The sequence below is a fragment of the Lonchura striata genome, chromosome 4 (assembly GCF_050655825.1).
Source record: "Lonchura striata isolate lonStrDom1 chromosome 4, ASM5065582v1, whole genome shotgun sequence".
Lineage (NCBI taxonomy): Eukaryota > Metazoa > Chordata > Aves > Passeriformes > Estrildidae > Lonchura > Lonchura striata.
The window spans coordinates 10973402-10985623 of record NC_140706.1 but is presented as its reverse complement, the minus strand read 5'-3'; the positions used below and the strand labels follow the sequence as shown (position 1 = coordinate 10985623).

At 37.9% G+C, this 12222-nt stretch overlaps 1 protein-coding gene across 3 annotated transcripts in view; it reads left to right on the top strand.

Annotated features, from left to right (window-relative positions):
• Positions 1–2862: 2862 nt before the first annotated feature.
• Positions 2863–12222, top strand: part of SH3TC1 (SH3 domain and tetratricopeptide repeats 1) — a 32326-nt gene continuing 22966 nt past the window's right edge. Inside the window, exons 1-2 of one of the 3 annotated variants that reach the window (XM_085578501.1) lie at positions 2863–2974; positions 11957–12208. In XM_085578501.1, the coding sequence (XP_085434627.1) occupies positions 12001–12208 (208 nt within the window). In that variant the 5' untranslated portion in view covers positions 2863–2974; positions 11957–12000. Of the gene's footprint in view, positions 2975–6565; positions 6701–11956; positions 12209–12222 lie in introns of those variants that run through there. The other 2 variants (XM_085578500.1, XM_085578502.1) reach the window with 2 other exon arrangements.

The window sequence follows — 12222 nt, the reverse complement described above, 5'->3', positions numbered from 1 at the left end:
CCTTGGATAAACCACTCTTAATCTGAAGCTACAGCTTCTCCCTTTGAGTAGCTGATACTACAGTTCAGTAATATCAATTTAACTCTGTTTTGCAGCCCAGGCTGATGTGTGCTGATTTCCCATTCCATATCCTACACTGCATATCTAACAATGTTCTTGTGTAAAAAAAAAAACATACAACACAGCCTCATGCCAGCAGAATAGAAACTCTTCTGAGGTGATAAAATTCTCATGTAGCACTGTCTGTAAGTGAGGCTTTGCCTGGGAAGATGTATGACAGTTTGCAGGAGCTTTCAGCCCACTCTGGCAGTGAATATTTTGAGACATCAGGCTCTAGAAAAATGCAGCTGTGATTGATACTTCTCTCTGTGTCCACAGCTGCAACAAAGCCATCCTGGACTAGCAGTGCTGCTCTCCAGGCTTCACTAGGGGAAGGTCTCAGTCTCTATGAAATGGCCTGGACCAAGCCCAGCTAAACGAGAACTTCAAGTTTACATGGGGACTGTGGATAGCATATGAACAGATGTCAGCTAGGAAAAAAGAAGGAATGGAAACTTTTTTTTTTTTCAAACATGGGAAAAAGTGGAAAAAATGTCACTGAATATAATTAATGTACATTAAACATGCTGTACATTTAATGGAGTGAGTCCAAAATATGTTCATGCTTATTAAAATTTTTGTGTTTAGCTGCATAGCCTTAAATTTAGGAATCTTTTTATACCATCCCCCTACACGTTCACATCTTAGCACCATTAATGTCTGTGGTGGTCAGTGCAAGTACAGTTGATTTAATCAAAAATCCATAAATGGAATTGTAGGATGGTTCAAAGGCCAAAATTCAGACAGGAAGCATCTAGAGTTTTCATGATTCTCAGATCTGCATTGACAAAAGTTCTACTGTCTCAGCTTTTTCCTGATAAATAGAAATATTTCCTCATATTTCTCAAGACTGAGGGTTGCACTCTACCTTTTAAGGATTTTATTCTTCTTATAAGAAGTATGACCTCAAGCATACGAGGCTGGATAATGAAGCAGAAATGCTGTGCTTGTTATGTTTATAAACACCTTTTAATATACTTAGTTCTGGTACCTGTGGCCAAATGGTCTAAAAAGATAAATGTGAGAGAAAAATTAGAGAGGAAAATTAGAAATTATAACTTATATCTACAGATAAAGCTGCAAAAAATGGACACATAAACCCTTCTTTGGGTCTCAACTAGAGGGCAGCAGTAATTTGGAAAAATTCCAATTATTTTGCTAGTTTGTTGTGAAGACAGACTTTTGTAGTTATTTGTTGAAGTCAAAATTATCACTATAGGATTTTCTCTACTGTAGACATTTTGGTGGCTGGAAATACTAATCCCAAACTATAGGAAGACAGTATTTTTGGGCTTCCTTGGTCAAAAGGAAAACTACTGACACTAAACCAAGTTGCACTTAGTGAATGGAACAGAGCTTATAGGATGATAAATTGAAATTCTGTGATTGTTTCTATCCTGATGGCTCTCGGTTTTGGTCTTCCAGATATTCCTTCAGGCATGTTCTTCCACAGAGCATTAGGAAAGCCAAAAGCAAGCTTTCATTTCTACTGAATCCATACTGAAACATCTTTTCTCCAATTTTTGAATGCCTAAGGAAGTCAAAATTTACTTTCTCAATGCCAAAACTATCTCAGAAGATATCTGTATTCCACATATATTCAAGCTCCTATAAATAAATTTCCATGGCCCTGCACTTTTTAGCACTAAGCAGAATCACCAAACAGATGGGTAAAATTTCGGTTCTGCAAATTAAGTGTTTCAGTGTATGGTTAAGGATTGTAAGTGCTTCTTTCTTGAAAGTCTTTTTATCCATCACAGAAATGCTCTGGCATTCTAGTAAAGAAGAAAGTTGAATATGTACATAGAAATATAGAAATACATTTCAAATAGTACATATTTATGCAAATCCTAGGAAGGGAGAAGGAACTGAAGCAGAACTAAATATTCATTGCTGCTGCTCCTCCCCCTTCTTTTTAAAGATCAAGGAGCTGTGCCTTTCTACTCAACTCCCCAGAATAAACAGTTTTAGATATACTGACACAGTTTCCTCTTCTTTAAAGGACAGCAGAAAAGCTGTGACAACCTCAGCAAGAAATCTTATTCCAGGAAAAAGCCTTGAGTGGTGCCTTTTTCTAAATGCTTAATGTGGGACTAGATGCTCTTGAAGGTCTCTTCTGACCTTGATGGATATGTGACCCTGTGAAAAGAATCTTCTGAACATAAAGAGATATCAAATCCATTGGAACAGCATAACAAATGATCTCTACTCAATATATGATTGTAACATATAATTATTTCCTGGATACCTATAAGAAGGTTTCCTTAGGAATAAATTCTTATTTCTACCTGCAAACTTCAAGCAGCTGAAAGTAGTTAACCTTTAATTAAAAATCACTTCACCTAATTATAAAAGGAAGTACCTATTTTTTCCTTTAATTCCCCTGTAATGCTGAAAAAGGTGGGGATTTAACCTGTCAAGGGGAAATTTTTTTTAAAGGATTTTCTGTGGTAGTTTAAGTCTAAACCTACAGATTTTTTCCTCCTCCTTTTAATAGTTGGAGGTTTGTAGATTAACATAATTATTGTTTCCCTGTCAATGTATATTTCCTAATTTCTTTATACTTGGATGTTTTAAAGGCTCTATTTGCCAAGTGGTTTGTTAATTCCAGTAGATAAGAGAAACTTAATTCCACTTGCAAGATGAAAGAAAAATAGGGAAAGCTCATTTCCTATGCTGAAGCTTGTGAATACAAATTCTCAGTGTATTTGTTTTGGGGTGATTGAGAAGTAATATGCTCTTTGTGCTGCATAGGACTCCATAGTTTGTGCTTGATTTGGGGAGGCTGTTACTCCTGTGGGGAAGAAAATAAATCCTGCTCAGCCATAAAATACAGAAATAAAATGATTCATCTAAGTATTAGTGATTCTAAGTGGTAAGTGATAATTACAGTTTTTATTCTATATTGATGAGACTCTTTTAGAAGTTTTCTCCTGCTCTGCTGTGGGAAGGCCTATGATCCATGCCATGGCTGAAATGGAACTGTGACTCCAGTCATGACTGGATCCCTTTTTGCCTGCTGAGATTTGAATATGGGCTTCCTTGGATAGGAAGGAACCTTGTTGGCTTCTTGGTCTGCAGACAAAAGTGTTTTCAAGAGAGTGGCAGTGGCACTTGGGAGATGCTGAACTTGGGTGGAAGCTCTGTCAGGTGTGTACCATGGTCCTCCTCGTGCTCAGGAATAACAAGCTCAGTAACATCTACTATTAGCATTTGGTGTTTGTAAGCAAACAGCCATTATGTTTTTTGGGTTTTTTTTCAGTGTGATTTGTATGACTTAGTAAATTATGTAGTGGGCTGTGTAAACAGCCCAGGAGCTGTGGAGGTGGTGTCACAGCTGGATGCTTTGACTCAGCATTTTCCTGCAGACTGGAAGGCGACAGCATTTCCGTGCAGATGGGTGGCAGTGTGTTCTCCTTTTTGTGTTTTTTGCTTTTCCTTTCTGAACCTGGCTTTGGAGCTGGGATGGTGTTTTTTCAAGATTTGGGGGGAAGTAAAGCTATCTGGTTTTCAAGCAGGCAGATGTAAAGATGACAGGAGATCAGAAGAAAGCACTTTAGCTAGTTCTATATGCAGTTGCTGTGGAGAGATAACATGCTAATCAAAAGGAAACATATGGCTAAACCTATTTCTCTGGAAGTTGTGTGTAATCATAGCATGCACATAACACAACTAATATCCATGCATGCTGATCATCTGGCTAGAATTAATATAATCAGGTAAGTTTGCTAAAATGTTACTATGAGTTACTACTTCAAGCTGAATGTTTTTCACATCTAGGGCCTCAATTGATATTTCTTTTTGAACTTTGCAACACAGGTTTATAATATTACATTTTGTTCAAGTGGGTGTACCTCAATTGCCAGTTGAAAGAGGAACCAACAGAGACTAATTTATCAAAGACAGCAGTCAGTATCATGTGTGATTTCAAATTTGCCATGGTAGATGTACACAGTGGAGAATGCCAGTGTCAGCAAAACATGGAACAAACAGGAACATTTTATGATGGCTTCCAGCAAGGGACAATACATTTGCTAACATATTTTGGACTTGGGATGAAAGAAATCAAACAGGAACTTAGTAAAATGTGTAGAAATATCCCTTCTCACCCAAAACTGGTATTTCTGTCACTTGCCAGTGAATAATCAAATGAGTTATGCCTCAATATTTTTATAAGTTAGAGTTAGTCCCTTTGGCAGTGGACTGTTCCTTCATAGGTATTTCCCCAAGCGTGATGTAATAATAGTTATACTGGAAGGTATAAGACAGCCTTAAAATGTGTTGTTTTCCCTAAAACAAGCTGCTGAAGTGAATAAATGGTCAGACAAACATGCAGCTGCAGAAGGGCAAACAGGATGATGAAAGGCAATGCCTGAGCAAGACAATTAGAGGAAGTGTTTTGTATCAACACCCAATGTCCTCCCCAGCCTCCTGTCAGCTTCTTTTAATAATTCTGGAGAGATCAGGGACAACCCAACATAAACAGGACCATCAAGTCTTCATGTAATTTTACTAGGTAAAGAATTGACTAGAAGTAACAACTTTGAAGCCTATTTTTAGCAAAAGGAAATCTGAAACAGGTAGCGCAATTCATAGTAATTAAAATGTAGTATGAGGGATGTGATTACTAATATGGAAACCAATCTGTGCTACCTCTGTTTTTTTCCTGTTTGCTGCAATATATTGGTCTCTGGTGTTATTTCCTGAGAGCAGCTGTCCAATAAGGTTATCCACCTAGAGTTTTGTAATGCAGATTAGTACTTTTCCAACAAGACAACATGAAGTCCAGGGACAACTTTTGATATCATTACCTTAAAACTGAAAACTTTGTTTTTCTTGTTTCCACCTAAACTACATGTCCATACATAACCAAGAATTAAAGTACTGGCTGTGGTGTGATGAAATACCATGGAACATGACTTCAGAGTAAAATCACAGAGGAAGCTGAAGACTTCTGATCTAGTTGAAGATTGCAGGGAGGAGTTGGATAAGACTACTTTTAAAGGTCCCTTCTAACCCAGACTATTTTATGATAGTATGGAAAAGGGTGCTAAGGAGCTTGGAGTTCAGTTGGTGCTATATTTTTTGTGTTTCTTGAAGTGAGTTGCATCTCTCCTAATTTCAGTACTCTAATATAAAAGTTAGTTGTATCTTTTAAGATTTTAGGGACATACTAATCAGTGGTAGATTCTACGATGATTGGGGACTCAGAAATAGAGACTGAAAGATTATTACCCATTGGGAAAAATATAGTCTTAGATGACTCTTTGAGGTTTTTTTTTTTAACTACTTTGAATCACATAAAAAAAAGAGGAATATCAGTGAAGAATTGATGTAATAAAATGTAACCAAATATTATCTTTAAATATATATATAAAATAAATGTCATGGACATTGGACATTTATGAAACTCATGGAAAATTAATCAGTAAAGTGGTGACAGAAATGTTGTGTTTCATGCTGTTGGCATAATTACTACATAAATTAATTACTCCTGAAGAGGTATGCTTTGTGTACTGCATTATAGTGCAATATCAATTAATTCCCTCTGGGATGATTGGTTGGTTGTGATTTACACAATCACTTGAGTGTCTTCCAAATGCATAATTTCCGGGAATATGGAGAGTTCCCAAGCCCACTGCAGGAACAGACTGCCTGATCAGTGTGAAGTAGCATTTATAATTCCTGTTTATGTGGGGTGATGGGATGAAGTAAGGTAAATGAGAGCATGACTTTAAATTAATACCTGATTTCTAATGTTTAAAAACAACTCTCAAGTGCATGTTTCTTGAGATGGACTGGCAGAGTCATAACTAAGGTCTCAAAGGCATCTGAAGGGTCCTGCTGGCAAGAGCTGTAGGAGAACAACAGTGCAGTGGGGACAGCCCATCACCTTGAACCCCACTGCTTTTGTGGGTTGTTTAGGATATGGCACATGGATCAGTCTTGTTACACTCTGTGTGCATTCTAGAACAGTCTTGCTCCACTCCCTGATATTAAACTCTGCATAGTGCATGATAGATCTGCTAAATAATAGACTTCTGCATTTAAACCTGAGCATATTGGTGTAATTTTTTTGTCAAAAAATTTTTCATCAGTGTTTTTTGTAGCTGTAATGATAGCAAGAAATCTAATTTTGCAAATGAAAGCCAAAGGGTGACAAAGTCCTGTAATTTATCTGAAGGACTGTTTGTAACTTTTTTCTGAACAATGCTTTTTTAACACAATGGCCTGGATGTGTCCCTTGGAGCCTTTTAGTCACCAATGCAAAATGCCACAATTAATTATTGCTTTGAAAAGCTGGAGAGAATGAACCTTCTAGCACATAAATTTCTGCTTTGCATAATGAACTTTAGTAGCTCAACTCCATTCTCAGGAATCTTTCTTTCTTTAAAAAAAAAAAAAGTTTTGGAATTAACAGTATTGGTTAATAGACAACTTTTTGTACTGGCCACATCCAAGCCAGGCTGTGCAATCAACAGGAAAGATAAGAAGGTCAAACAGGAAGAGCTGTGCTGGAGTCAGTTTTGAGCAGAGCTGAGGAAGGCAGGGATGTGCCTGCTCTATTCCAGCATGGTACAGTGGATCAGACCTGGAAAAGGTAGGGGAAGTCCTGTGCTCTATGTCTGCATCTCCTTCTTTGCTCTATTTTTGGTACTTGTAATCTGGTGTTTGACTATTTTATTGTCAATGTGTTGGAATTGCAGCCAGTTAAATGGGTAATTTCAGTAGTTCTCTGTTCTTTGGTGTCTGTAATGAAATCACTGGAAAATATGGGTAAATGTGATCTGTCACAGTTATGAGGACCTGCTGGGGTTTTCTGTGCTGCTCTGTTTCCTCTTCTAGGTAGCATGGTGTTGGCTGAGCTCTGATTCAGTAGCAACAGCTCCTACTTTATTCCTCTGCATTATCTGCCACAGGCCAAGTTCTGTCACATCTAGCACTCAGAATGAAGTACTGAGATTCACAGATGCCTTTTATAGTTTTCTAAGTGATCTGATTTTTATTTTAAAGCATGCCTCGAGTTTATGTTTATTTTTATTGTGGATTTTATTCTCCAATTTTCCATATCTAAACTTGGAAATTTTGGACATATGGTGCTTTTAGAGCTGTGTTGAGGATGAAAAATATTTTTCAGTCTTACTGAGATATAAAGGAAATAAATAATAGAGAGGGCTAAAGCTTTTAAAGGCATCTATTGCATCTCTGAAGCTCTTGCTAGGGCTCTTTTGTTTGTAGACCACTAGGAACAATAATACCTATTGCAACATTGTTTACTGAGAATTGCTAACTAAACTCAAGTTACTTCTGTGATAAAGGAGTCAATCTTCCATTTGGAAAGCACTCAGATTTCTAAATTTGTTTACCCGGATTATAGATTTGCTTACCTTTATGTGGAATACATAAAAATTGTTGCCTATACAGAACCTAATATGGATTTTTTTTCTTACAGTCATGCTGGTGAATTTCATAGAGATCAAGTCTGATTTACTCTCTAAGGAAAACGTTTGTAGTGATCTTGGCTTTAAGATGTTTGTAGCCTAATATAGAAGATGTGAAATGTTAATTGGAACTGGAAGAAAGGAATAAAATAACTACTCTAGCATCAGTTTGGGAAAATGACCTAGATTAATTTAGATTAACTGCAAGACAGGTCCTTAGTAAGTCATTAGTACATTGTCCTGAGGCTCCTAGAGGGAAGATGATGAATGAAAAAGATGTTGTATTGCATACAGGTTTTAGGCAGCTAGTTTGAATAAAGCCTATTTTTGTATACCAGCTCCTAGTCTCAGAAAAATATCTTTAGAGGGAGAGAGAGAATCTGGTTCAGTGGATGTTTTTGGTTTTCTCCTTCAACACCTTTTAAATGGGAATGAATTGGTGTTCCTGTCATCCATAATACATCTTAAAATAATTTAAAAAGGCAGGGGAGAAAAACCACCCTCAGCCTACATGGAAAATCTCAAACTATATGTTTTTTTTTCTGATTAACTGGGCTTTGAAAACACTCAGCAAAAAGGAAGCAGGAACACACTGAAAGGCACGATAAAGGAATTATTCTGGTTAACTTCCAGAAGGAAAAATAGTGTCTCATTTCCCCTGATGCCCAACAGCTGTTGGATTCTGTCCTTTCCTGCCTGCTGTGCCCTGGGAAGGGCCAGGGAAGGTGGAGTCATCTCTGGATGTGTTTAAAAAAAGACTGGACATGGCACTTGGTGCTATAGTCTAATTGAGGTGTTAGGGCATAGGTTGGACTTGATGATCTTAGAGATCTCTTCCAACCTCATGATTCTGTAATTCTGTGAGTGACCTCCTGAGCCTCACAAGCCTGGACAGGGGCAGCACACAGAGGTGTTGGGCACACTCCCAGGATCCAAGGAGCTCAGGCCAAGGACAGGGAGGACACCCGAGCACCCAGGAGCACCCAAGGTGCTGAGCTGTCCTGCATCTGCCACTCCCCTCTCTGCTGCCTCAGAAACTGAGCCTCCCCCTGAGCAGTGGGGAGAGCCACCCCTTGGCTGGATGGCTTTTGAGTAGAGGTTGGCTCTGGGTTCTGAAAAACAGGAAGATCAGTAAGTTTTATGGCCAACATCCTGCAGCAAATATGAATATTTTTGGTCAAGACTCAAAGAATATGAGAAAAATAGTTTTACCTAGATTAATAAAATGCGTAGTCAGTACAAATAGTCTGCACATAAATGTAGATTGCAAGGACTAGTTAGAGATGACAAACTTTATATGGTGAGTGCTAGATCTTTAATCTTGAAGATTTTAATCTTGTGTTAGTTGCTAATTTACCATTATACTTACTAGCATTATAGATTTATGAAAAAAATCTCTAATAATGAGACTGACTCAAGCACTGCGGTTTAGTATTCTCTAAAGCTGTTTTATGTTGATGAATGTTTTTCTCTGGTTCTGTGCCATTAAATCTGCTTTCATTTGTGGTGGAACAATTTAATAATTGAGAAAGCATCCTCATAATAAATAGGATTATTACACTGTAGCTTTGCTTGTGTCTTGGGGTACTTACATGATAGTTAAAGGTAAATAATAAAAGTACAGGGATTTCATGTAAATTTCTATGAAATCTTTGTCACTTGGGACCAAATTTGTGTCAGTTAGGATACATTTAGATGCCAGATAAACATTAAAAAGGGCCTAGGTAGACAAGGGGCCTAGCTACAGTAAAGTTTACTGTTTTGTTCTTAGACAAAGCCACAAGGGTTGACATTTGGTGGTTAAGGCAAACATTAAAAATGGAAAAGAAATCTGTAGAGGAGAACATGACTGCTAAAAATGCTTGAGGTTTGAGTTTTTCTTCTGTGCATCTTGGAAGAACCCAGAGGAAATATACATAAGGACATACCTGTTTTGCTTTTCTTTCACTCATTCTGATTTTTTTCTCTTGGCTTAGGCTCTATGACTGAATCTTCTTAAACAGATTATATCCATTTTGATTTGCTCAGATGTCCTACTTGCTCTTATAGCACCAAGCTTTCTAAGTTCATTCACAGGCCTGCATATATGTTACTCTTACCAACAGAAGCTGATGCAGAAGAGATGAAAAAGTTTATCATCATCTCTTCTCCAATTCAACTGAATTCTAATAATTCCAGTCAGAATATGTTTTTTTTTCCAAAATTTTGTGCAGGATTTTTGTTTGTGGATAGGAGCTTATGGAAAAAAATTAATAAACTGAACACTGAATTTCATTTTTGGGATTAAGGGTAATCCTGGCCTAAAAATAACAACTGGTTTTGAATTCATAGAACAATGTAATTTAAACAACCTCCTTTAGAACCAAATTATCATTAATACCAAAATATTTACATCTTCATTGACAGGACATACTATTATTTACAAAATATATGCAGAAAAGTATTTAATTTCTAAATGTGAAAATTGGAATGCATTACCTATAATCCTGGTACAGTAATGAAAAGAATGGTGTTAGCTACTGTCATTACTTCAAGGAAAGGGTCAGCTATATAAATGGAAAAACAGATCCCTGGCAAAGTGAGTTTGATCTGTATTTTTAAACATTTATAACTAGGTCATGAAGTCTGATAGGCAGTTTTTCAGTGTCAACCACATATGTGAATTAAAATGTTCTTTTGTGAGAGAAGGGATAAAAATTACTTGTGTTTGAGTTACCATCTATGTTTTGTAGGTGCATATATGAATTTTTACTCATAGCTTTATATAAAGAACAGTGATGCAGCACCAAAAGCATCCTTTGAAAGTCAGCCTCAGCACTCTGATAGGCACTTTGGAGTAAATGGCAAAATGGGACAATGAAAACATTAAAGCAAAATCCAGCCTAGATTTCTTCATACTTCATTAATTTGTGGTAGATCCGGTTATGATTTAATTCTCTGAGCTGGAAATACAACCTGTAACTATACCTCATTAATTTTCTGTAATTGCATAACTTGCCTCAGTCTATATATAGTTCACTGTTTTTTCAAGAAGTGCTCATTTGGGGCAAAGGTTTCAATGGCTGTAAAAGAGTAAGAAAGTTGTGCAGACAGATCCTGCCTTGTCCTGTGTACCTGCTTACCCTGGCAGGCTGCTGGGAGCTGTTTTGCTGTTCATATTGGTACTTGGTTTGCTCAGGGTTAGGGATCTATGATGTGAAGCTTGGAGGGCAAGAAGCATTGGAAGAGGCAGGGTTGTGAAGAAAAAAGCCAGAATCAATGTGCTTTGGGACACTCCATTGCATGGTAAATGGAGAAGTGAGATATTTCTTGACCAGACTGAAGGCAGATCATGAGTGGATACTAGGTGACCAGGCACTAGTCTGAAGCTTTAGCAGAGCAGAAGTGCATCTTTCATCTGCAGCTTCAGATGTAACCAATTTCTGCTGGAAAACAAAGGAGATGAAATTCCCTGAAGATTGCAGCCTTGAACACTCATCATGAATGTAGCTCATTAGTGAGTGTTGCTGGAGTAAACACAGAGGAAGTCAGATTTAATCCAAATGACAGGACTGAAGCAAAATCTGTCCTGTGGCTTTATGAAATCATTTAGACACATTGAAAGCCCAATGAGGAAAAGGGTGTAAACATCAGTGGGCATGTTCTGGCTACATGAGTCGCATCCTTTGCAGATGCTTTGGCTGGTGGTCCGGCTGCATCTTCCTGACCCTTGAGTAGCTTGTGCCCGAGAAATGGGATTGCAGGATGCCTCACCTCAGTGACTGCAGGGAGCAGTGAAGCTTGCAGCCCCTTTGCTCTACTTCCAGTTCTATTCCTTCTTCCTGATCATGCCAAGTGGAGTCTTGCTGCCAGACTCAGCCTTTCGCTTCAGTAGGGTTTCATTTTTCTGCTTTGCTGCAAAGTAATACTTGGCTCTTTGGATGCTTGTCTTCCTTCACAGTAGGTTCCTGTGGAGGATTCATTCTTTACCTGAATTTATATAAACTTTCTTTGTTGTTTGAATTCAGCATGCAGTACTTGTTCCATTCTTGTCACCTTTAGAAAATGATGTTTTTCCCCTGCAATTCCTCTGTTGATGTGAATGATGTTATTCCTGGGAGGCTCTGCTTTATAGCTGGCCAAGAATGAATAATTAGCAGTGGACACAAGTACATTTCACTTCAGGCCTTGAATTGTTGCTGTTAGCCAAGTCTGTTGCTTTGTTCCTAAAGCAGTGATGCCACCTCATTGCAGGAGCTTTTTCTGGGATAAATTTGTGTGTTACACAACATTTCCTCTGAGAAAAGCCTATAGCAAAATTCTTTAATCCATATTACAATTAAAAATAACTTCTGCAGGAGAGGGACAGCTCTTAAATATGTTCATCTTTTCTGATGCTTTAAAAAAATATTATTGATAATTTTTTCCCCTTTCAGGTTGTTGATAATGTAAATTGTGTCACTGTGAGGAACTTCAAATTATGGAGAGTTTGGCAGCGGCAGGTGGCACATCTATGCTCAGCACTAACACCATTGTCCCTGCTCTGGAGGGAGAGCAAGACAGGAACTTGGAGAGGGAAGAAACAGAGCAGAAAATATGCAGGTGTGACTGCAAACATGTGGAGAGCAATTCTGCCATCAGCACCCTCAGAGATGGAATTGGGATGGACACGTTGCAAGAACAAACGGGTAAGACCTCAAAC